The sequence below is a fragment of the Salmo trutta genome, chromosome 40 (genome assembly GCF_901001165.1).
Source record: "Salmo trutta chromosome 40, fSalTru1.1, whole genome shotgun sequence".
In the NCBI taxonomy this organism is placed as follows: Eukaryota; Metazoa; Chordata; class Actinopteri; order Salmoniformes; family Salmonidae; genus Salmo; species Salmo trutta.
Genome location: NC_042996.1, coordinates 128,228 through 155,682, shown reverse-complemented (window position 1 = coordinate 155,682; position 27,455 = coordinate 128,228). Strand labels below are relative to the sequence as shown.

Below are 27,455 nucleotides of genomic sequence, written 5' to 3'. Positions count from 1 at the left end.
CTAGTTTCATTACACATCACCCCTTGTTACTGTTGCCAAGTCCATCAAGGCCCTGACTGGGTGAACCACTGATCCAGTCACAGCTCTCTGTCTTTTGGCAACACTAGGGACAGACACCCCCCCACACACAGTGCTTTTAACAGTGTTTTACACCCACATTTGAGAATGTTCTCTTGGGCGGCTTCCACCCGGTTACCTAACCCTGAACCTTAGAGGCTGCTGCCCTATATACATAGACTTGAATTCACTGGCCACTTTCATAATGGAACACGAGTCACTTTAATAATGTTTACATATTTTTGCTTTACTCATCTCAAATGAACATACTGTATTCTATTCTACTGCATTTAGTCTACGCCACTCCAACATTGCTCATCCTAATATTTATATATTTCTTAATTCCATTTTATTTAGATGTGTGTGTATTGTTGTGAATTGTTTGATATTACTGCACTGTTGGAGCTAGAAACACAAGCATTTAGCTACACCCGCAAGAACATCTGCTACCCGTGTATGTGACCAATACAATTTGATTTGGGACCATGTATTCTGTTTAAGGTTAGTGATACACTGTTTAGCAAAAATGGTGTAAGCAATGACAATATGATTACATTTGACACGATCACTTAGTAGACTTTTCAATATGACCCCACCTGGGATTTGAACTGACAACCTCTGGATTTGGGGTATGCAGAACTTTCTGCTGGGCTACAAAATCTGTAGAATTTCAGAAGTCCCCTACACATTCATTACATATAATATATCTCTGCACTTTTCATCTTGTGACTAAATAGATCTTTGTCCTAATTTTCTTTCTTTCAGTTTTCGTCCTGTTTTCCTCCTTTGTGGATTTTTTTCACATGCGTCAGGTAGTTAGACTTTTGAGTGAAGCTTTTCCCGCAATCATCACAGCTAAATGGTTTCTCTCCTGTGTGAGTCAGTTTATGGTTCCTTAGGTTCCCCTTCTGATTGAAGCTTTTCCCACAGTCACCACAGCTAAATGGTTTCTCTCCTGTGTGAGTAAGTGTATGCTTCTTTAGGGACCCCTTCTGATTGAAGCTTTTCCCACAGTTATCACAGCTAAATGGTTTCCCTCCTGTGTGAGTCCGTTTATGGTTCCGTAGGTTCCCCTCCTGATTGAAGCTTTTCCCACAGTCACTACAGCTAAATGGTTTCTCTCCTGTGTGAGTCAGCATATGGCTCCTTAGGTTCCACTTATGAATGAAGCTTTTCCCACAGTCACTACAGCTAAATGATTTCTCTCCTGTGTGAGTCAACATATGGTTCTTTAGGTTGCCCTTCAAATTGAAGCTTTTCCCACAGTCACCACACTTAAATGATTTCTCCCCTGTGTGAGTCTTCATGTGCTTGGACAGATCTCCTTTGAGTTTGAAGGTCTTGCCACAAACAGGGCAGGTGCAGGGTTTCCCACTGTGACAGAGGCGGATATGGGCCTTAAGTTTACAGGTGGAGGTGCAGCGTTTTCTGCAGAAGCTGCATTCACGAAGTCTCTTCTTGTAGAGAGTCATATGCCTCCGCACATCAGCTTTCAGAGCAAACATTTCACCACAGTCACGGCAGTGGTGAGTCTTTCTAGACGAGCTGGGTTTGGAACAATGCTCCGCCATTGATGGGTTGGGATCCAATCGTGGGCTGCTGTCAAGTCCTACTGGGTCACTACTTACAGCTGACCTGTGGCTGGAGGCATTGTTTTGATTATCTGGACGGTCACAGAGAATGTAGAGATCCTTAAGGTGGGTCACAGTAACAAAATGTGTGAGATCCACTTGTTTAGGGTCATGCTCTCTGTTCTCCACAGTCTGGGTTTGGGGAGAAGTGAAGGGCTGAAGTGGGTCCTCCTGATCACATTCACTTTTCACACAGGAAGGAGTGAATTTGAAATCAGCCTCCAGACCTTGAAGCTGATCTTCCTCCTGACTGGTCCTGAGTTCCTCCTGTTCCTCTTTAATCTGTGGAAGCTCTGGGTTCTCCTGCCCCAGACTGGGGCTCCACTCCTGCTCACAGTGCTGCTGCTCAGGGAGAACCTCCTCTTCAGCGACAGAGAGAGAGAGCTGCAGGGAGTCTGGAGGAAAGCAGAGAGGAGCAGAGGTTATCTATAGAGCCTTTAGACAGTCGTCACTAGCTGGCACAGCCACAGTCATAAACCCTGCCTATTTCTAAAATGGATCTTCTTAAAGCAGAACTGAACTCAAGAACCAATTTCTCTCATTGAAAACAGCATGTGACTGGGAACTCTGCCAGAGCACATGGACAGTTAAAGGTCATGAACAGTCAAAATCATGTTTTTCATGAAATTGGATGATATTTGGAGAAAACCAGAGTATGACAAAAGTATGAAAAATGACTGTTGCTTCTACATTGATAAAGTTTGATAATAAAGTTACTGGTCCCATCCCCCATGTCAAACACTTGTATTCATTATTAAGGGGACATCACTTCATTTTAATGTGTGCTAACATAATATTCTCTTCTCTTTAAATAAGTACTGCATTGTCACAAACATCAGAGAAGGCATGTTTGCAGAGGGGCGTGGTTTATATAGCTGGTCATGGCTCACATCAACACCATCATCTCAGAACCCTAGACCCACTCCAATTTGCATACCGCCCCAACAGATCCATGGCTTGGGGGCAGAAGCTGTTAAGAAGCCTTTTGCACCTAGATTTGGCGCTTGCCGTGCGGTAGCAGAGAGAACAGTCTATGACTAGGTTGGCTGGAGTCTGACAATTTTTAGGGCCTTCCTCTGACACCGCCTGGTATAGAGGTCCTGGATGGCAGGAAGCCTGGCCCCGAGCAGTTGCCATACCAGGCAGTAATGCAACCAGTCAGGATGCTCTCGATGGTGCAGCTGTAGAACCTTTTGAGGATCTCAGGACAATTGCAAAATATGTTCAGTCTCCTGAGGTGGAATAGGCTTTGTCACTTTGTCTTAGTCTGTTTGGACCATGATATCTATGCATACTCACTTTAACTCTAGCTACATGTACATATTACCTCAATTACCTCGACTAACCTGTGCCCCCGCACATTGACTCTACCGGTACCCCCTGTATATAGCCTCGCTACAGTTTACTGCAGCTCTTTCATTATTTTTTACTTAACTTATTTTTCTTAAAACTGCATTATTGATTAAGGGCTTGTAAGTAAGCATTTCACTGTAAGGTCTACACCTGTTGTATTCGGTGCATGTGACAAATACAATTTGGTGGTCACACCAGATACTGACTGGTTTTCTGATCAACCCCCCTACCTTTATGGTATCTGTGACCAACAGATGCATATCTGCATTCCCGTTAATGTGAAATCCAGAGATTAGGGCATAATGAATTTATTTCAATAGATTGAATTCCTTATATGAACTGTAAAATCCTAGAAATTGTTAAATGTTTGGTTTATATTTTTGTTCTGTGTAGCTATCGGAATATCTACATACGAACCTATCCTACATAGTTTTATCTCCGGTGTGATCCGCAGCAGTCTCCGTAGCCGATCATTCTCCTCGTGGTACTCTGCTACCGTTTCTTCAACTGCCCTGAAAATCTCCACAGCTGCCGCCGTTAAACGCTCATTTAAAAACACACGAAACGACTGTAGTTTAGACATATTTCAGTCGACTGAAAGTTGGGTATTGAGCATGTATGTCTTCGTCGACGAGGAAAAACAAACCCTCCCTACCGTTTTACTTCCGTATTGTTCTGTTTTTATCAGCGGGTAACGAGCCCAGAAACAAATCACAGCGTCCCCATGGTGATGGGGTTTTACTACACGCTACAGACCAATGATACTGGGAATAGATGCTGAAGCTCAGGGATTCTTGAAAGACGGGACAAACTCTACTTTCTTCACACAAATATTTTTCTTCATATAAAACATTTGAAATATACATTTTGATGGACCAAATAACCTCCTAATTCTTACATTTATTTCTGAAAATGCAACCAACTACATTTATGGCAACCTCATTAGACACAATAAAGGGCATTTCATTTTTACATTTATTGTCAGCAAGTGTTTAAAGGCCTTGATTGTTTCATTCTAACATTAAATTATTCAAATAAGTAATACAAATCTCCAAACTTGTTGTTTTATTTTATAGCGCTATATCAGGGATGGTTAACTGGTGACCCCGCCCTTTGAAGGCCCTCAGATAAATTTCCGTAAGAAGTTAAATCATTTTTAAAAATTTAGTTGGGGTCTCCACTAATTGTTGAGAGTTATAATATCTAATGTAATGTAGTAAAATACACAAGGTGCAATATCGAAATTTGGTTGTGCATCAGCAGTTTTTTTCTTGATATGTCAGCCACTGACAATCACTCAATTATCTCACGTCAGCTAATATTTTTTTAGACTGGTAAATTAGTTTAATGGCCAGCTATCCAAATTTAGTAATCATGATCAAATTACCGGATTTTGGAATGTCTTTCTAGATTCAGAACTTAAAACAACATTTATAAAAGTTAACATTATCCATTAGATCAGTGGAGGATGCTGAGGGGAGGACGGCTTATAATAATGGCTACAATGGAGTCAACAGAATGGCATCAAACACAAAGATGTGTTTCCATGTGGTTGATACCATTCCATTGACTCCATTCCAGACATTATTATGAGCCGTCCTCCCCTCAGCAGCCTCCACTGCCTTAGATCTAGCACCCCAAAATACATCAATAGTTTAAGCATTTGTTTCAGAACAGTGATTCAAATACATTTTCTCAATATTGACCAAAAGAAAAATCTATCTTAAGTTGACCACAAATACTAAAAACAGACTTATTTGTGCCACAAAAAATAAGTCCATACAAATATTTGTACAATGCAGAAAATTCTTTATTTGAAAATCAAGAATAAAAACAGATCTTTCAGCACTCTGACAGAGTTGACGTCAGACAAAATCTGATGTTTTACAGAGTTGACAAAAATGTTGATTCTTCATTCAAGTGGTATGCAAAGTAGCAATTTTCTTTTTCCTCAGTTGCTTCAACATGTTTAAACCAAATATAATATCCTCTCAGGGAGATGGAGTTTATGGTCACAACCTCACGTCAGCTAATATTTTTTTAGACTGGTAAATTAGTTTAACGGCCAGCTATCCAAATTTCACAACCATAAACTATGGTGATTTCAATATTGTTTGGTTAAATCTATCAAAAGTTTATAACATAACACACTGGTCTTGTTGCACTACATGTCATGAGGAGATGAAGAAGGGGTCCTTGCTCATTCCTGATTCATTTATTACATTTTAGACAATTCTGAATCTCCGGATACAATTTATTTTCAGATAAATATTATTTAAAGTCAGACAGGATTATTGCAAGGATCTACATATTACACTTTTTCATTTAACATTTATTATTAGAATTTTAAAAACACAATCAGGGTTTGAAATTGGGATCCTTTGATCCAGACAAGGGCAAAGAGCAGACATGGAAATGAATAATATTACAAATATTATAAAATTCCCCTACATTGTTTAACTCAAATAATGTAAGTAAATCTATTTTTTTTTTCAACTACAAAAATAAAGTTTCCTGCTGGACAAGAATTGTTCCGACTTTCAAGAATCCCTGAGCTGTCCACCTTGGTTTTGGCTAGATTTATCACGCATCTGTGCGTTCCAAAGGGGATTTATTCACTTTACCTTCCAAAAGGAACCCGACTTTTCCCCCAAGACCGTCACACTCACGGACAGGACGGGCTAGCGTGCAAGTGAGCGAGAGAGAGACTGAGCGAGAGAGAGAATACTGTTACCAGAACACTGACTTCCGTTTCACTCCACAGGATACTAGGAGATCTAGTAGAGAGAGAAACAGGAGAGTGTTGTGACTATCTCTCTATAATGTCCTGTTGTGCTGCTTTGTCCTGTTGTGCGAATGTCTGACAACATATTGTCATCATTACTTTACCTACAACTTCACATGTCAGCCACTAGATGGCAGCACTTCACTGTGTTCCACTCAGACAGAGTTCATATGTCATGGAAACAGGGCTTTACACTGTTGAGTCCAACTGTTGACACTCAAACAGTTAGTGTCATGAGGACATGTACTAACTACGACTGTGATATGTGGTTGTCTCACCTAGCCATCTTAAGATGAATGCACTAATTGTTGCTCTGGATAAGAGTGTCTAGTAAATGACAGAAATGTAAATACACAGCTGGCTGGACACATACACACAAACACAGTCCGTCCTCATGCATGTATACCTACAGTGTGCCCATCCTGAGAGTTCTAGGCCTGTAACCTACTGCTATTCTAGCCAGTGGTCCTGTGGTGACCAAACACTGGGGTTTGTCACTGGGGTGACTGGGGAACAAATGGCATGCTTAAAGGTAACCTTTATCCATTAAACCAATGAAAAACAAAGTTGAGTCATGTCTTGTCGGTCTGGCTGAGAGTGAGAGACACACACACAGGGAAGGAAAGAGAAGGATGAAATATACAATAGACATTCTCACTTCTCATGTTGTTGTAGCCTACTGGAAGGATCCTTGTTAGTGTAATAGATCCACCTCATTGGCCAGCTAGCCGATTTCCTTTTGCTGTAGTAGGATGTCATGCAGACACCTCTTAATCAGAGGGACACTGAGGAGCAAACATGTGTTTAGTTGTATTTACTCAACATTCATTAGTCTAGAAGCCTGTATGTATAGAATGAAAGATGTCCTCCTTTTGGGAACATTTAAGCAGATACCCAGTCTACACCTCTTTCTATTGTAGTAGACTAATGCATACAGTTAAAGTCCCACTCCTCCACATTGTTGTCACGACTTCTGCCGAAGTCGATGCCTCTCCTTGTTCGGGCGGTGTTCGGTAGTCGACGTCGCTGGTGTTCTAAGCTATTGCCGATCCATTTTTAATTTTCCATTTGTTTTGTCTCGTTTTCCCACACACCTGGTTCTCATTTCCCTCATTATGTGTTGTGTATTTAACCCTCTGTTTCCCCCATGTCTTTGTGTGGTATTGTTTATTCTGTGTTTATGTATGAGCACATTAGACTGGTTGCGCTGGGTTACGTTCCACCCGTATTTTGTATTTCGTGTTCGTTTGTGCCGTGTGCTTTAGGTTCGCCAAATAAAAGTCTCCGTATTACTACCAACTATCTGCTCTCCTGCGCTTGACTTCCAACAGCCCTTCACACATACCTTGACAATTATGGTCAATATGGATAACACACACCTGTTTACTTTGACTCTCCTGGTGTTGTGAACCTAATCCTGATTTACAGTCACCTCTGACCCCACAGTACACAACATCTATAACATCTTCCCTCATTCCCATGGTCAGTCCAGTCCAGGTCAGCCATGTCTGGTTCAGTTTAGCATGGTCCTGTTTGGCTGTAATACAGTGTGTGTGTTTTAATGTGTTGAGGAATTGGTAAGAGTCAGGGGCATCATGCACCCATTATTTTAGACGGGGCACGCAGTACGTGAGGTTCGAAGGGGCGTGGTTCAGAGAATGTAGCGTGTTTCAAACACCTGAAACTGCTTTTTCCTGCAAGCTAGAGTTGTCGTGTCTTTGGCTATGCCGGATTAAGTGATATGACATGTTATTCTATGAAATAATTTCTCTGTAATTAATATTACCTGATTAAGCTAATCATGTAAATGTAATTAACTATAAAGTCGGGGCACCACGAAATAATGTTTATAGAGCTGTTATCTTCCGAATAAACTCTTAAAGACCTGGTAATCTTTTACCTCAATAGCAGTCAATATTTAATCGTCGCCTTATTCAGTCTCATCTGAAAGTTGTAAATTCTTGGTTATCTTCACGAACCCTGGCTAACAAGTTGAATCAGCAATACAAAATTTGGTTTAATTATTTATTTACAAAATACCTAAATAATCACACAGAATTACATCTACACAGAATGGATCATACATTGATTACAAATTATGTCATATGTCACAGATATGACGGCTGGTTACACAAAGAAAGGGGGTTGGGTTTTGAATGAAAGAGCGGGAAGACTGAGGAACAAAAAGATTTTGTGTCTATCGAGCCGTAGGCAACTATGCTATCGTAAATACAGTATCTTATGCATTCTAAATAACCGCCCAATTGAAAAAGGAAAATGCAATAAAATATTTACTCTGAGCTGCGCTTCGGTAGATTGGTCGTAGATAGAAGGCCGGGTTGTCCAGCATGGATCTCTTGTCCTCTGAAGAATGTCTAGTGGTGAACTGGAGCGTGGTAGAATGGATACTCTGTCCGTCCTCTCCTAGCCCACGTTTACAGCTGCTGTTGCTAACGCAACGGCTAGGAGGTATCACTTCTTTAGTGAATAAGAGTTCAAAGTTCATACCAAGTTGCCATACTTTAAGCTCATGTTATATTCTGGCTGGTATAGTCTTAATTCATCCTTTCGGCGTGAGGATCGTCATCTTCACGTTGAAATTCGATGCTAATTTCGTTAGGTTCTTGTCGTTCAATCAGAGCTCACGCTGAGGTTGGCTTAGTTCTGTTGGTGATCTTGTCCTTTTAACGTGGGGACCGCCGTCCTCTCGTCCTTAGAACAGAAAGTGTAATTTTCATCAACGGGTTTATATAGTGGTGAAAGAAGGGCGTGTTTCATAGTTTACAACCAAAGTCTGTTCACTTGGGCGGGGCCTCTGAGTGAGCAGAGTTTCTCTATGACAAACCGTTCTCTCATTTAAGAAGCTAAAATTACATTTCATCTTTTCACAAATAGTTTCATATTTAAACATTTAAATTGCACAACAATTCCATGTGAATCTGATAACTAGAATGTGTCGACTTTCCAAGATACAGTTTATGTCATCCTGTCATTAGTAATAATGTCTCAGACAACAACTGATCTGAGATCATATTCATTAAGTACCAACGCATATTTTCAACTGGTTGGATTACCGAAATATGGTTCCATTTCCCACCTTTCGATGTTACCAGACTCTCTATGTTACAAAGGCTTTACAAGAGTCAACTCTATAAAGTAGAGAGAGAGAAAAGGGGAAAGGTATTTATGTGGGTCATAAAATTCCCCAACAGGCCAACATCATGACAGAGTCATAATCATTACGTCAATATGTATATTTTTCTGCGTAGGTTATCTAAGCAGACCTCTTTGCCTGTTCAATGGTCATTGTAATGAATGATGCACATTAATTCTTTAAGAACTTGAGGCCTTAGGAGTTCAGTACAACTGCTACATTGGTATATAGTATCTTATAAACCGGGTAGTTTAGGTCCTGGATAGTGATTGGCTGAAAGCTGTGGTATATCAGACATAATAAACCGGGTGAATCGAGTCCTGAATGTTGATTGGCTGAAAGCCATGGTATATCAGACCGTATACAGACCGCTTTCGGAGCCATCATCGACTCAGTGGGTTTTGTCCAACATGTCTCTGGACCTACTCACTGCCACAGTCATACTCTGGACCTAGTTTTGTCCCATGGAATAAATGTTGTGGATCTTAATGTTTTTCCTCATAATCCTGGATTATCAGACCACCATTTTATTGCGTTTACAATTGCAACAAATAATCTGCTCAGACCCCAACCAAGGAGCATTAAAAGTCGTGCTATAAATTCTCAGACAACCCAAAGATTCCTTGATGCCCTTCCACTCCCTCTGCCTACCCAAGGACGTCAGAGGACAAAAATCAGTTAACCACCTAACCGAGGAACTCAATTTAACCTTGCGCAATACCCTAGATGCAGTTGCACACCTAAAAATTAAAAACATCTGTCATAAGAAACTAGCTCCCTGGTATACAGAAAATACACGAGCTCTGAAGCAAGCTTCCAGAAAATTGGAACGGAAATGGCGCCACACCAAACTGGAAGTCTTCCGACTAGCTTGGAAAGACAGTACCGTGCAGTATCGAAGAGCCCTCACTGCTGCTTGATCATCCTATTTTTCCAACTTAATTGAGGAAAATAAGAACAATCCGAAATTTCTTTTTGATACTGTCGCAAAGCTAACTAAAAAGCAGCATTCGCAAATGGAGGATGGCTTTCACTTCAGCAGTAATACATTTATGAACTTCTTTGAGGAAAAGATCATGATCATTAGAAAGCAAATTACGGACTCCTCTTTAAATCTGGGTATTCCTCCAAAGCTCCATTGTCCTGAGTCTGCACAACTCTGCCAGGACCTAGGATCAAGGGAGATACTAAGGTGTTTTAGTACTATATCTCTTGACACAATGATGAAAATAATCATGGCCTCCAAACCCTCAAGCTGCATACTGGACCCTATTCCAACTAAACTACTGAAAGAGCTGCTTCCTGTGCTTGGCCCTCCTATGTTGAACATAATAAACGGTTCTCTATCCACCGGATGTGTACCAAGCTCACTAAAAGTGGCAGTAATAAAGCCTCTCTTGAAAAAGCCGAATCTTGACCCAGAAATTATAAAAAAACTAATCGGCCTATATCGAATCTTCCATTCCTCTCAAAAATTTTAGAAAAAGCTGTTGCACAGCAACTCACTGCCTTCCTGAAGACAAATAATGTATACGAAACGCTTCAGTCTGGTTTTAGACCCCATCATAGCACTGAGACTGCACTTGTGAAGGTGGTAAATGACCTTTTAATGACGTCAGACCGAGGCTCTGCATCTGTCCTCGTGCTCCTAGATCTTAGTGCCGCTTTTGATACCATCGATCACCACATTCTTTTGGAGAGATTGGAAACCCAAATTGGTCTACATGGACAAGTTCTGGCCTGGTTTAGATCTTATCTGTCGGAAAGATATCAGTTTGTCTCTGTGAATGGTTTGTCCTCTGACAAATCAATTGTAAATTTCGGTGTTCCTCAAGGTTCCGTTTTAGGACCACTATTGTTTTCACTATATATTTTACCTCTTGGGGATGTCATTCGAAAACATAATGTTAAATTTCACTGCTATGCGGACGACACACAGCTGTACATTTCAATGAAACATGGTGAAGCTCCAAAATTGCCCTCGCTAGAAGCCTGTGTTTCAGACATAAGGAAGTGGATGGCTGCAAACTTTCTACTTTTAAACTCGGACAAAACAGAGATGCTTGTTCTAGGTCCCAAGAAACAAAGAGATCTTCTGTTCAATCTGACAATTAATCTGGATGGTTGTACAGTCGTCTCAAATAAAACTGAAGGACCTCTGTGTTACTCTGGACCCTGATCTCTCTTTTGAAGAACATATCAAGACTGTTTCAAGGACAGCTTTTTTCCATCTACGTAACATTGCAAAAATCTGAAACTTTCTGTCCAAAAATGACGCAGAAAAATTAATCCATGCTTTTGTTACTTCTAGGCTGGACTACTGCAATGCTCTACTTTCCGGCTACCCGGATAAAGCACTAAACAAACTTCAGTTAGTGCTAAATACGGCTGCTAGAATCCTGACTAGAACCAAAAAATGTGATCATATTACTCCAGTGCTAGCCTCCCTACACTGGCTTCCTGTTAAGGCAAGGGCTGATTTCAAGGTTTTACTGCTAACCTACAAAGCATTACATGGGCTTGCTCCTACCTATCTTTCCAATTTGGTCCTGCCATACATACCTACACGTACGCTACGGTCACAAGACGCAGGCCTCCTAATTGTCCCTAGAATTTCTAAGCAAACGGCTGGAGGTAGGGCTTTCTCCTATAGAGCTCCATTTTTATGGAATAGTCTGCCTACCCATGTGAGAGACGCAGACTCAGTCTCAACCTTTAAGTCTTTACTGAAGACTTATCTCTTCAGTAGGTCCTATGATTAAGTGTAGTCTGGCCCAGGAGTGTGAAGGTGAACGGAAAGGCTGGAGCAACGAACCGCCCTTGCTGTCTCTGCCTTGCCGGTTCCCCTCTTTCCACTGGGATTCTCTGCCTCTAACCCTATTACAGGGGCTGAGTCACTGACTTACTGGTGTTCTTCCATGCCGTCCATGGGAGGGGTGCGTCACTTGAGTGGGTTGAGTCACTGACGTGGTCTTCCTGTCTGGGTTGGCGCCCCCCCCCTTGGGTTGTGCCATGGCGGAGATTTTTGTGGGCTATACTCGGCCTTGTCTTCGGACGGTAAGTTGGTGGTTGTAGACATCCCTCTAGTGGTGTGGGGGCTGTGCTTTGGCAAAGTGGGTGGGGTTATATCCTGCCTGTTTGGCCCTGTCCGGGGGTATCATCGGATGGGGCCACAGTGTCTTCTGATCCCTCCTGTCTCAGCCTCCAGTATTTATGCTGCAGTAGTTTATGTGCCGGGGGGCTAGGGTCAGTCTGTTTCATCTGGAGTATTCTCTTGTCTTATCCGGTGTCCTGTGTGAATTTAAATATGCTCTCTCTAATTCTCTTTCTCTCTTTCTTTCTCTCGGAGGACCTGAGCCCTAGGACCATGCCTCGGGACTACCTGGCATGATGACTCCTTGCTGTCCCCAGTCCACCTGGCCATGCTGCTGCTCCAGTTTCAACTGTTCTGCCTGCGGCTACGGAACCCTGACCTGTTCACCGGACGTGCTTGTTGCACCCTCGACAACTACAATGATTATTATTATTATTTGACCATGCTGGTCATTTATGGACATTTTAACATCTTGACCATGTTCTGTTATAATATCCACCCGGCACAGCCAGAAGAGGACTGGCCACCCCTCATAGCCTGGTTCCTCTCTAGGTTTCTTCCTAGGTTTTTGGCCTTTCTAGGGAGTTTTTCCTAGGGAGTTTTTCCTAGCCACCGTGCCTCTTTCACATGCATTGCTTGCTGTTTGGGGTTTTAGGCTGGGTTTCTGTACAGCACTTTGAGATTTCAGCTGATATACGAAGGGCTATATAAATAAATTTGATTTGATACAATGGGTATGACAAAAAACTACTATTAACTGGTTTTATTGCATTGGAAACCAGTTTATAATAGCAACAAGTCACCTCGGGAGTTTGTGATATATGGCCAATATACCACGGCTAAGGGCGGTATCCAGGCATTCTGCGTTGCATCGTGCTTAAGAACAAATCTTAGCCATGGTATATTGGCCATATACAGTGAGGGAAAATATTTTTTGAACCCCTGCTTGTTTTGTACGTTTGCCCACTGACAAAGAAATTATCAGTCTATAATTTTAATGGTAGGTTTATTTAAACAGTGTGAGACAGAATAACAACAAAAAAATCCAGAAAAACACATTGATTTGCATTTTAATGAGGGAAATAAGTATTTGACCCCCTCTCAAATCAGAAAGATTTCTGGCTCCCAGGTGTCTTTTATATGGGTAACGAGCTGAGATTAGGAGCACACACTTAAAGGGAGTACTCCTAATCTCAGTTTGTTACCTGTATAAAAGACACCTGTCCACAGAAGCAATCAATCAATCAGATTCCAAACTCTCCACCATGGCCAAGACCAAAGAGCTCTCCAAGGATGTCAGGGACAAAATTGTAGACCTACACAAGGCTGGAATGGGCTACAAGACCATCGCCAAGCAGCTTGGTGAGGTGACAACAGTTGGTGCGATTATTCGCAAATGGAAGAAACACAAAAGAACTGTCAATCTCCCTCGGCCTGGGGCTCCATGCAAGATCTCACCTCGTGGAGTTGCAATGATCATGAGAACGGTGAGGAATCAGCCCAGAACTACACGGGAGGATCTTGTCAATGATCTCAAGGCAGCTGGGACCATAGTCACCAAGAAAACAATTGGTAACACACTACGCCGTGAAGGACTGAAATCCTGCAGCGCCCGAAAGGTCCCCCTGCTCAAGAAAGCACATATACATGCCCGTCTGAAGTTTGCCAATGGACATCTGAATTCAGAGGACAACTGGGTGAAAGTGTTGTGGTCAGATGAGACCAAAATGGAGCTCTTTGGCATCAACTCAGCTCGCTGTGTTTGGAGGAGGAGGAATGCTGCCTATGGCCCCAAGAACACCATCCCCACCGTCACACATGGAGGTGGAAACATTATGCTTTGAGGTTGTTTTTCTGCTAAGGGGACAGGACAACTTCACCCCATCAAAGCGACGATGGACGGGGCCATGTACCGTCAAATCTTGGGTGAGAACCTCCTTCCCTCAGCCAGGGCATTGAAAATGGGTTGTGGATGGGTATTTCAGCATGACAATGCCCCAAAACACACGGCCAAGGCAACAAAGGAGTGGCTCAAGAAGAAGCACATTAAGGTCCTGGAGTGGCCTAGCCAGTCTCCAGACCTTAATCCCATAGAAAATCTGTGGAGGGAGCTGAAGGTCAGAGTTGCCAAACGTCAGCCTCGAAACCTTAATGACTTGGAGAAGATCTGCAAAGAGGAGTGGGACAAAATCCCTCCTGAGATGTGTGTAAACCTGGTGGCCAACTACAAGAAACGTCTGACCTCTGTGATTGCCAACAAGGGTTTTGCCACCAAGTACTAAGTCATGTTTTGCAGAGGGGTCAAATACTTATTTCCCTCATTAAAATGCAAATCAATTTATAAAATTTTTGACATGCGTTTTTCTGGATTTTTGTTGTTGTTATTCTTCTGTCTCTCACTATTCAAATAAACCTACCATTAAAATTATAGACTGATCATATCTTTGTCAGTGGGCAAACGTACAAAATCAGCAGGGGATCAAATACTTTTTTCCCCTCACTGTAACACATCCCCTCGGGCCTTATTGCTTAAATAACCCAATAATTAAAGCTATTTTAGTAATTTCTAAAAGTCTAGCAACCTTGCTAGCCGCCATGCTGAACAAAAATATAAACGTAACATGCAACAATTTCAACAATTTTACTGAGTTACAGTTCATATAAGGAATTCAATCAATAGAAATAAATTCATTAGGCCATATACTATGGATTTCACATGACTGGCCATGGGTGGGCCTTTGAGGGCATAGGTCAACCCCCTTGGCAGACAGGCCCACCCACTGGGGAGCCAGTCCCAGCCAATTAGTTTTTCCACCCAAAAGGGCTTTATTACAGACAGAAATACTCCGACAATTAAAAAAGATATATTATAAAGGAGGGTCAATCCCTGCGCTAGACTATCTAGCATGTCTTTGCTCCGTGGTGCACCTTGGAAGGAACCACTTACTAGGGAGAATATTGGGGGGGGGGGGTACTCTTGATCCAGTCAGTGTTCCCCCGTCGCAAAATACCGCTGACACATCTTTTCTATCAATAACTATGATAAAATGTGGGTTAATAAATTATGTGCAGTAATTCATGTCCCAACGGTAAATGAAATAACACTGGTAAATGTAATACATTTATTTGTAATAACTTAAAGTTTTTATGTGATAAACCCGGTTAATGTAATAATTTGCCAGTAAACGTAATAACTTTTTCCAATAAATGTAATAAGTTTACATTCACCAGTGAATAACAATTTTTTTTTGAATAATGTAATAACATAAAATCAATGGTTTATGCAGTACTGCCCTCAATTTAATGCACATACTCACTGTCAATCACAACACAAACTTACTGATACACACACACACACACACACACACACACACACACACACACAGAGTTAACACTTTACTTTATTATTAACCAATCTTATTATTATGTTATCAGGTCAGAAGCAACTTTTTTAATGAATAACATGACTTCCCTGTAAACAATAATGAGTTGTTTGGATCTCCTGGGACGTCACAAAATGGTTGCCTAAAGTAGTCAGGATGTTCTGTCATGGTCCCCTTGAGGTGTTTGTCTAGTTCCCGGTTGGTCCCGAGGACGTTTTTATGACTTTCTTGGGATGCTGTGCCATGGTCCCTGAAGGTTCTTGGAATGTTAGGTCATGGTCCCCTGGAGGTTTTTGTCTAGTTCCTGGGGACGTCGCCTGATGTGCAGAAAGAAACACCCCCCCCAGGGCACGCGCACCCTAGTTGTATTACACATCACCCCTTGTTAATGTTGCCAAACCATCAAGGTCCTGACTGGGTGAACCACTGATCCAGTCACAGCTCTCTGTCTTTTGGCAATGCTAGGGACAGACACCCCCCCACACACAGTGCTTTTAACAGTGTTTTACACCCACATATTTGAGAATGTTCTCTTGGACGGCTTCCACCCGGTTACCTGACCCTGAACCTTAGAGGATGCTGCCCTATATACATAGACTTGAATTCACTTGCCACTTTCATAATGGAACACGAGTTACTTTAATAATGTTTACATATTTTTGCTTTACTCATCTCATATGTATATAATGTACTCTACTCTACTGTATTTTTGTCCATGCCACATTGCTCATCTTTATATATTCCTAAATTCCATTATTTTACTTTAAAGTTTGTGTGTATTATTGTGAATTGTTAGATATTACTGCACTGTTGGAGCTAGAAACACAAGCATTTCGCTACACCCGCAATAACATCTGCTAAACACGTGTATGTGACCAATACAATTGTATTTTATTTGGGACCATGTATTCTGTTAAGGTTAGTGATACACTGTTTAGCAAAAATGGTGTAAAAAAAAAAAAAAAAAAGGTAATCAATGACAATATGATTACATTTGACATGATCACTCATTGGACTTTTCAATATGACCCAACCTGGGATTTGAACTCACAACCTCTGGATTTGGGGTATGCAGAACTTTCTGCTGCGCCACAAAATCTGTAGAATTTCATAAGTCCTCTACACATTTATTACCCATAATACATCTCTGCACTTAACAAAATAGTGCCATCTGCACTGCTATTTTAGTCATCAGTTAATCTGACTAATCTCTCATTGACTCAATTTACTTATTCCAGCTATTTGGGTCTATGAGCGTGTACTCAGAATATTGTCCACATCCTAACTTTTTATTTTCATCTTCTGACTAAATAGATCTTTGTCCTAATTTTCTTTCTTTCAGTTTTCATCCTGTTTTCCTCCTTTGTGGATTTTTTTCACATGCGTCAGTAAATTAGACTTCTGATTGAATCTTTTCCCACAGTCATCACAGCTAAATGGTTTCTCTCCTGTGTGAGTTAGTGTATGTTTCTTTAGGGACCCCTTGTGACTGAAGCTTTTCCCACAGTCACCACAGCTAAATGGTTTCTCTCCTGTGTGAGTTAGTGTATGCTTCTTTAGGGACACCTTGTGACTGAAGCTTTTCCCACAGTCATCACAGCTAAATGGTTTCTCTCCTGTATGAGTCACCATGTGTATGGTTAAGGGTTCCTTCCGATTGAATCTTTTCCCACAGTCACCACAGCTAAATGGTTTCTCTCCTGTGTGAGTTAGTGTATGCTTCTTTAGGGACCCCTTGTGACTGAAGCTTTTCCCACAGTCACCACAGCTAAATGGTTTCTCTCCTGTGTGAGTTAGCGTATGCGTCTTTAGGGACCCCTTCTGATTGAAGCTTTTCCCACAGTCACCACAGCTAAATGGTTTCTCTCCTGTGTGAGTTAGTGTATGCTTCTTTAGGGACAACTTGTGATAGAAGGTTTTCCCACAGTCACCACAGATAAATGGTTTCTCTCCTGTATGAGTCACCATGTGTATGGTTAAGTGTTGCTTGCGATGGAAGCTTTTCCCACAGTCACCACACTTAAATTGTTTCTCCCCTGTGTGAATCCTCATATGCTTGGACAGATCTCCTTTGAGTTTGAAGGTCTTGCCACAAACAGGGCAGGTGTAGGGTTTCCCACTGTGACAGAAGCGGACATGGGCCTTCAGTTTACAGGTGGAGCTGTAGCCTATTCTGCAGAAGCGACATTCACTGACTTTCTTCTTGTAGAGAGTCACATGCCTCTGCAGGTCAACTTTCAGAGCAAACATTTCACCACAGTCACTGCAGTGCTGAGTTTTTCTAGATGTGGTGCTGGGTTTAAAATGGTGTTCTCCCATTGATGGGTTTGGATTCAATGACAGGCTGGGATCCATCGGTGGGCTGCCGTCAAGTCCTTTTAGGATTCTGCTTACAGCTGAGATGTGGCTGGAGGCATTGTTTTGATTATCTGGAGGGTCACAGGGAATGTAGAGACCCTTAAGGTGGGTCACAGTAACAAAAGGTGTGAGATCCACTTGTTTAGGGTCACTCTCTCTGTTCTCCACAGCCTGGGTTTGGGGAGAAGTGAAGGGCTGAAGTGGGTCCTCCTGATCACATTCACTTTTCACACAGGAAGGAGTGAATTTGATATCAGCCTCCAGACCTTGAAGCTGCTCTTCCTCCTGACTGGTCCCGAGTTCCTCCTGTTCCTCTTTAATCTGTGGAAGCTCTGGGTTCTCCTGCCCCAGACTGGGGCTCCACTCCTGCTCACAGTGCTGCTGCTCAGGGAGAAGCTCCTCTTCAGAGACAGAGAGCTGCAGGGAGTCTGGAGGAAAGGAGAGAGGAGCAGAGGTTATCTATAGAGCATTTAGACAGTCGTCACTAGCTGGCACAGCCACAGTCATAAACCCTGCCCATTTCTAAAATGCATCTTCTTAAAGCAGAACTGAACTCAAGAATCAATTTCTCTCGTTGGAAATGGCATTTGTGACATCGATATGTCAGAAAAATGTATTCCAGTGTCAAAATGGTTGGTACATTTTGGTCATAAAATATCTTCCAAAACGGAGTTGTGAGATTTGGGTTTAGATTTCCACAATACCCTTTGAGTCGTGATGGGGACAACTGTAGCATTTTAGCTAACCCTAACCCAATTATCTTAACCTTTGTTGTTAGTTCTCCTAACCCCCAATGTAAATTCTCCCCATAATTCTCTTTTGTTGGTATGATGCAACAAGCAACCTGGTCTCAGAGAAAGACGTATAATACTATAGCTCCTCAAATACTAATGATAAGTTAGCACAACTAATTCGTATGCTATTGTACGACCAGGTAAGACGTATGATACTATAAGGTTATGTAATTCATATGATATTGTACGAAGGCTATGACATTTATAATGTAACCGAATGCAATACATCATGCTAATGTTGGGAACAGATTTACATACCAAATGACACTGGTGCTTCGAGGCTTGTGTAACATTTTCAAAGCAGTCTGATCCTTTACAAAAGTACAGCTGATGCTTGTATAAAATGTAAATTACCCCGTAATCAATGATGTCCGAAGCTTTATTTGATCACATGCTTTTTAGAAAAGTATGTTGCAAAATGTGAGATTACACCGTTTTTTGTTTTTTTTCAAAGTTACAATTGAACAGTAGTTCAGCAGGTAGTGTTGGGAACCATGGAACCCACGATAAGACAGGGTCTGCTGCACCACAGAGTTTTGATATCATTTTTTTTCAAATCAATTATCTGAAGTAGGGATGCATGATATATCGTAAGCATATCAGAATCGGCTGATATTAGCTAAAAATGACAACATCGGCATCGACCCGATGTCTAGTTTAAGGCCGATGTGCAAAACCGATGTCAAAGCTGACGTGCATACCTATATAACGTAGGTAGATGACGTAATGACGCCACGAAAAATACATCGCTACACGTGCACCACAGCATTCCTAACCTAGCCCACAATGTCTACTGTGTGGATCTATTTGAAGTTTCAAAGGAAGATCGCAAAAAAGCCATATGCAACGTTTGTGCTGCTATTATTTCCTGAGAGGAGAAAGTGAAATCTTTCAATACCACAAACCTAATTGCTAATTTGAAAGTGCATCACCCCCAGACGTTCAGCAACTTCTTAAAACAAAAGCTGAAAAAAAACACACTTCCAACAACTAAACAAGTTGAAGTCCAGCAGTCATTTGAAAGAGAAAGACAATTTCAACGAGACGTCGCAAAAGGTTAAATCCATTAACCTCTCTAGGGTAGGTGGCACCAAATCGTCCCACCTACGTAACAGCCAGTGGAATCCTGTGGCGCGATATTCAAATACCTTAGAAATGCTATTACTTCAATTTCTCAAACATATGACTATTTTACAGCATTTTAAAAGACAAGACTCTCGTTAATCTAACCACACTGTCCGATTTCAAAAAGGCTTTACAACGAAAGCAAAACATTAGATTATGTCAGCAGAGTACCCAGCCAGAAATAATCAGACACCCATTTTTCAAGCTAGCATATAATGTCACAAAAACCCAGAAGACAGCTAAATGCAGCACTAACCTTTGATGATCTTCATCAGATGACACACCTAGGACATTATGTTATACAATACATGCATGTTTTGTTCAATCAAGTTCATATTTATTTCAAAAACCAGTTTTTTACATTAGCATGTGACGTTCAGAACTAGCATACCCCTGCAAACTTCCGGCGAATTTACTAACAATTGACTAAATTACTCACGATAAACGTTCACAAAAAGCATAACAATTATTTTAAGAATTATAGATACAGAACTCCTCTATGCACTCGATATGTCCAATTTTAAAATAGCTTTTTGGTGAAAGCACATTTTGCAATATTCTAAGTAGATAGCCCGGCATCACAGGGCTAGCTATTTAGACACCCAGCAAGTTTAGCCTTCACCAAACTCCGATTTACTATTAGAAAAGTTTGATTACCTTTGGTGTTCTTCGTCAGAATGCACTCCCAGGACTTCTACTTCAATAACAAATGTTGGTTTGGTCCAAAATAATCCAAAGTTATGTTCCAACAGCAGCGTTTTGTTCGTGCGTTCAAGACACTATCCGAATGGTAAATAAGGGTCACGCGCACGGCGCATTTCGTGACAAAAAAAAAATCGAAATATTTCATTACCGTACTTCGAAGCATGTCAACCGCTGTTTAAAATCAATTTTTATGCCATTTTTCTTGTAAAAAAGCGATAATATTCCGACCGGGAATCTGCAATTAGGTAAACAGACGAAAGAAAATAAAGCATGGGGTCGACTCGGGCACGCGCCTAAGCCTATTGTCCTCTGATCGGCCACTTGGCAAAGGCGATAATGTGTTTCAGCCAGAGGCTGCCTCGATATCGTTCAGCTTTTTCCCGGGCTCTGAGAGCCTATGGGAGCCGTAGGAAGTGTCACGTTATAGCAAAGATCCTCAGTCTTCAATAAACAGAGCCAAGATGAAACACAACTTGTCAGACAGGCCACTTCCTGCATGGAATCTTCTCAGGTTTTGGCCTGCCATATGAGTTCTGTTATACTCACAGACACCATTCAAACAGTTTTAGAAACTTTAGGGTGTTTTCTATCCAAAGCCAATAATTATATGCATATTCTAGTTACTGGGCAGGAGTAGTAACCAGATTAAATCGGGTACGTTTTTTATCCGGCCGTGTCAATACTGCCCCCTAGCCCTAACAGGTTAAAGTCAAGATAACGGAGTTCATTGCCCTTGGCAATCAACCGTTCTCTGTCGTGGATGACGAGGGCTTTTGCCGACTGGTCGAGCACCGGTACACACTACCAAGTAGGCGACATTGTTTATGTTTCCCTTACAGAGTTACACAGTAATGTTGAAACACACATCCATGGGTGTCACTGCTTCACAATGACATTTGGACCAGCGATGTAAGCCCCATTAGCATGCCACAGTGGGTCGACGAGGATTTCGTACTGAGGAAAGCCGTATTGCATGCTCAAGAATGTGCTGGTTTTCATACCACTGCTGCCATTTCAATGGCATTTGAGAACATGTTTGAAACATGAACACTCTCCTAGCACCATTCGAACAACTGACTGGAGAAATAAGCTCATCAACTTCGTCTGCAGCAGACGTGATACCCTCTGTCAAGGCATTGAAGCGCCTGCTCAACAAAACTGCCCACACAGACCGTGGGGTTAAAACTTACAAAAGTACTCAAGGCTGTGAACAAGTGATTCTGTGGCATTCTCTCTGAGCCTCTTTACTGCCACCGTGCTCGATACTAGGTACTGTTAGGGTTAAACTGGCTATTTTGTTTGCATAACCTATATAATATACCGGGAAAGCTATGCTACAATATTAAGTATATAAACTACGGATAAGTCAACTGCTGAAGACAAGAACTACAACCGGCGACAGGAAGTGCGTCACGAGGCTGGGACCAGCCTGCACGCCGACGATAGGATGAGCAAGTTTAAACCACGCTCCTCCTCCCTCTGACAGGCCAGCATTGAGCGGGAACTATCTCTGTCAGAGTATATAAGAGAGAACAATAGGATGTGACGTTCTCTTCTCTGTCTGCCCTGCGTGGTGTCACAGCGAGACCGTATATATATACGAACAACTTATTTACCAGACACGTGTTTGCAATAATTAAAGAACAAAGAAAACTTGAGTTACTCTTTGCCAAATAATTTGTTCTAATACCAGATTTGAATTTACGCGACTTTACAGTACAAGGACCGCTACTATGATGCAGAACAGAAAAACGGGGTTTACGTGAAATGTTACATACACAGCTGGACAAGATGGAAACGGACACAGTGACAGTGCGCACCGAGGAAGAGAAGCCACGGACAGATAGAGCTGAAACTTCACTGCTTGACATGTATGATGAAATCCTGGTTGAGAATGAACCGATAACGGGGACATATGTAAATGGTAACTGGTAATGGGGACATACGTAAATGGTAACGGGGACATACGTAAATGGTAACTGGTAACGGGGACATACGTAAATGGTAACTGGTAACGGGGACATACGTAAATGGTAACGGGGACATACGTAAATGGTAACTGGGACATACGTAAATGGTAACTGGTAACGGGGACATACGTAACTGGTAACGGGGACATACGTAAATGGTAACTGGTAACGGGGACATACGTAAATGGTAACTGGTAACGGGGACATACGTAAATGGTAACTGGTAACGGGGACATACGTAAATGGTAACTGGTAACGGGGACATACGTAAATGGTAACGGGGACATACGTAAATGGTAACGGGGACATACCTAAATGGTAACGGGGACATACGTAAATGGTAACTGGTAACGGGGACATACGTAAATGGTAACTGGTAACGGGGACATATGTAAATGGTAACTGGGACATACGTAAATGGTAACTGGTAACGGGGACATATGTAAATGGTAACTGGGACATACGTAAATGGTAACGGGGACATACGTAAATGCCAATAAAATAACTGTTTGGTCAGTGTGTGTGTTTCAACTATTTAACTGTACTAGAATGCTTAAAAGCCATATATCGGTTATCAGGTTGGATATTGGATATAGGCCCAAAACGTCGTATCGGTGCAGCTCTAATCTGAACATCAAATGCTGCTGCTTATTGCTGATCAGCACGTCACTAATGTGCATTGTTTAAAGTCTGTGGCTGCGGATCAGATGTTTTATGGACCTTTTTCCCCCCAAACTAAAAGGTCCAGAAGCTTCTGTGGATCACGTTCTGCGCATGTGTTCATCTACCTCACGCAGTCTCTGCTCTACTCGTAAAGAACAGGTTACTCTGGCGAATGGTGCTAATTTAATAAAGTTATATCAAAGCTGAATCAATGTCTGCTAGATATTATAGATGATAGTATTCTACATAACAGAACAGAAGACAGCATAACGTTACTGTAAGACAGAAACATCCCCGCATTTCTCTCTAATGTGGCCAAGACTCAACAAGGTGCCAATAGGCAAAATACACAGGTAGGCTATGCTACAGTTTGATAGCACCATCTGCTCTAAACTTCACTGTGCATCATTCAAAACAACACTGTAGGCTACTCCAAACACTGTATAACTCAAGAAGATCTAAACGTATATTCCCATGAAACAGATTAACATCAAATTAGGGCCGGGATGATACCAGTATCACGATACTCGTTAGTATCATGGCAAGCAAACAAAACATGAAAAGGTTTGAACTTCTTTAGGAAAACAGCCCTAATGTTGAAAACAAACATCATTATGTTGTCATTCAGAGTCACATTTATTTCCCAGGCTATAGTACACAATATTTTACAAACAGCAGGTTTTTAAAGAACCAAAGAGTTTGATCAGCTTGGTGTTTTCATTGGAAAGAATATTGTGATATTGGTATTGTCCCGGCCCTAGATCAAATGGTTGGTATGCAGATGCTGCATGGACGTTACACCAGTAAACATTTCAAATGTGTCATTCACGACTGACAGTGAGAAATGTGAAGGGAAGTAGACCACAAAAATGTGTTTGTAAAGAAACACAAGCGCAGAACGTTTTCAACACGTGGGACCTTAAATTTGTGAAAAAAATGCAGGTGAAAAGTTGAATCCGCAGCCACACTTTTGTTTTAAACGCTACAAGTAATGAACCGGTTCTCCGCTACAGAGCTATAAAATGAACTGGAGACAGTGTCGAAGAATGACGACCGTTGTTTCTAACATAATCCACTCACATTTCTTGGACGCTGACATCTTTCTAGATCTGGTTTAACTGGGAAGACTACAACTACACCTGCGTACTAGCACCGTGCACACTGGACAGACCGCAGTATCGTACGAACATGCTCCACCACCGGGAACTCTGCCAGAACACGTGGACAGTTAAAGGTCCTGAACAGTCAAAAATCATGTTTTTCATGAAACTTGAAGGAAACCAGATCAAAGTGTGATGACAAAATACGACAAATGACTGTTGCTTCTTCATTGATAAAGTTTGATCACAAAGTTACTGTCCCCCATGTCAAAAACTTAGATTCATTAATAAGGGGATAAGGTTATTATTAAAGGAATCACCTTAATTTTAATCAAATCAAATTTTATTAGTAATGTAGGTGGAGTTATTAAAGCGACTGTTAAGTTTGCTGAAAATAAACACAGTTGACAGTGAGAGGTCATCTCTTTTTTTAAATGAGTTTATAATGTTAATATCTTCAAATGTAATTGTTAGAAAATAATTCAATGTATGTTTTGGGCACAAAGGTGGCAGTGGGGTTATGGTATGAGTAGGCATAAGCTACAGACAACAAACACAATTGCATTTTATCAACGGCAATTTGAATGCACAGAGACACCGTGATGAAATCCTGAGGCCCATTGTCATGCCATACATGAGCTGCCATCACCTCCTGTTTCAGCATGATAATGCACAGCCCCATGTTGCATGGATCTGTACACAATTCCTGGAAGCTGAAAATTTCCCAGTTCTTCCAGGGTCTGCATACTCACCAGACATGTCACACATTGAGCATGTTTGGGACGCTCAGGATCGACATGTAGGACAGTTCCAGACAATATCCAGAAACTTCGCACAGCCACTGAAGAGGAGTGGGACAAACTTCAACACGCCACAATCAACAGCCTGATCAACTCTATGTGAAGGAGATGTCCCACTGCATGAGACAAATGGTGGTCACACCAGATAGTGTCTGGTTTTCTGATCAACCCCCCTACCTTTGAAGGTTTCTGTGACCAAGATGCATATCTCTATTCCCAGTAATGTGAAATCCATGGATTAGGGCCTAATGATTTTATTTCAATTTCCCTATATGAACTGTAACTGTTTGAAATTTTGCATGTTGCGTTTATATTTTTGTTCAGTGACACTATTTGTAGATCTACATACGAACCTATCCTACATAGTTGTATTTCCGGTGTGATCCGCAGCAGTCTCCGTAGTCGATCATTCTCCTCGTGGTACTCTGCTACCGTTTCTTCAACTGCCCTGAAAATCTCCACAGCTGCCGCAGTTAAACGCTCATTTAAAAACACACGAAACGACTGTAGTTTAGACATGTTTCAGTGGACTGAGAGTTGGGTATTGCGCTAGTATGGCTTCGTCCTCAATGGAAAAGTTGTGGTCAGTTTTACTTCCGTCTTGTTTTGTTCTGTTTTTATCAGCGGGTAACGAGCCCAGAAACAAATCACAGCGTCCCCATGGTGATGGGGTTTTACTACACGCTACAGACTAATGATACTGGGAATAGATACTGAAGCTCAGGGATTCTTGAAAGACGGGACAAACTCTACTTTCTTCACACAAATATTTTTCTTCATATAAAACATTTGAAATATACATTTTGATGGACCAAATAACCTCCTAATTCTTACATTTATTTCTGAAAATGCAACCAACTACATTTATGGCAACCTCACTAGACACAATAAAGGGCATTTCATTTTTACATAGTCCAACAAGTGTTTGCAGGCCTTGATTATTTCATTCTAACATTAAATTATTCAAATACGTAATACAAATCTCCAAATATTTAGTTTTATATTATAGCGTTATATCAGAGATGGGCAACTTGTGACCCGGCCTGTTGAAGGCCCTCTGATCAATTTATGTAAAAAGTAAATCATTATTTTTGTTTAATCAGTTGGGGTCTCCACCTATTGTTGAGAGTTATAATATCAAATGTAATGTAGTAAAATACACAAGGTGCAATATTGAAATGTGGTTGTGTATCAGCAGTTATTCTCTTGTTATTGCAGCCACTTACAGTCACTCAATTAGCCCATGTCAGCTAATATTTTTAGACAAGGAAATGAGTTTAGCAGCCAGCTATCTAAACTTAGTAATCATGGTCAAATAACCGGATGGCGGGACCTCTTTGATTTGGTCTCACTCAGATTATATATTAAAAACTGCAAACATTTCCCTTCACCCTATGGCAAAATGGGTAGAATTGCAGCAAACTTCCTCTAAAACGGCAACATTTTCTCTATGCCTCTTGGCTCATAGAATTGCACGAAATTAGCTCTAAAACTTAATGAGTTCATACCTCTTGTGGCCCCCACCGCCATCAAAGTTGTCCATCCCTGCACTATATAATGCTCTAGGGCTAATTTTGTTTGCATTTTAGCATATCTTTCTAGATTTGGAGCATAAAACAACATTTATAAAGTTAAACATTATCCCTTTGATCACTGGAGGCTGCTGGGGTGAACACGGCTCAAAATAATACATATATTTTTTAATTTAATCTTTATTTAACTTGGCAAGTCAGTTAAGAACAAATTCTCAAGTCAGTTCTTATTTATAATGACAGCCAACCCCAACCAAACCTGGATGATGCTGAGACAATTGTGCACTGTCCTATGGTACTCCCATTCATGGCTGGATGTGATGCAGCCTGGATTTGAACCAGGGACTACAGTGATGACTCTTGCACTGAGATGCAGTGCCTTAGACCACTGCACCACTTGGGAGCCCAACATAAATAATGTCTACAATGGAGTCAACAGAATGGCATCAAACACAAAGATGTGTTTCCATGTGGTTGATACCACTCCATTGACTCCATTCCAGACATTATTATGAGCCGTCCTCCCCTCAGCAGCCTCCACTGCCTTAGATCTAGCACCCCAAAATACATCAATAGTTTAAGCATTTGTTTCAGAACAGTGATTCAAATACATTTTCTCAATATTGACCAAAAGAAAAATCTATCTTAAGTTGACCACAAATACTAAAAACAGACTTATTTGTGCCACAAAAAATAAGTCCATACAAATATTTGTACAATACAGAAAATTCTTCATTTGAAAATCAAGAATAAAAACAGATCTTTCAACACTCTGACAGAGTTGACGTCAGACAAAATCTGATGTTTTACAGAGTTGACAAAAATGTTGATTCTTCATTCAAGTGGTATGTAAAGTAGCAATTTTCTTTTTCCTCAGTTGCTTCAACATGTTTAAACCAAATATAATATCCTCTCAGGGAGATGGAGTTTATGGTCACAACCATAAACTAT

General features: G+C 41.2%; 2 protein-coding genes across 3 annotated transcripts; both read right to left on the bottom strand.

Moving 5' to 3' along the window:
* Positions 1-533: 533 nt before the first annotated feature.
* Positions 534-4,037, bottom strand: LOC115180408 (zinc finger protein OZF-like). Its single transcript, XM_029742469.1, has 2 exons — positions 3,459-4,037; positions 534-2,083 (listed from the first exon to the last, which is right to left on the bottom strand). The coding sequence occupies exons 1-2, from the start codon at positions 3,622-3,624 to the stop codon at positions 819-821; spliced, it is 1,431 nt and encodes a 476-aa protein (XP_029598329.1). The 5' UTR covers positions 3,625-4,037; the 3' UTR covers positions 534-818.
* Positions 4,038-15,315: 11,278 nt separating this feature from the next.
* Positions 15,316-25,573, bottom strand: LOC115180388 (zinc finger protein OZF-like). 2 transcript variants are annotated; one of them, XM_029742442.1, is made up of 3 exons: positions 25,326-25,573; positions 17,137-18,243; positions 15,316-16,884 (listed from the first exon to the last, which is right to left on the bottom strand). In XM_029742442.1, the coding sequence occupies exons 1-3, from the start codon at positions 25,489-25,491 to the stop codon at positions 16,796-16,798; spliced, it is 1,362 nt and encodes a 453-aa protein (XP_029598302.1). In that variant the 5' UTR covers positions 25,492-25,573; the 3' UTR covers positions 15,316-16,795. The 2 variants fall into 2 exon arrangements, with proteins under 2 accessions (XP_029598302.1, XP_029598301.1); XM_029742441.1 differs by having other exon boundaries at positions 15,316-18,243.
* Positions 25,574-27,455: the final 1,882 nt, after the last annotated feature.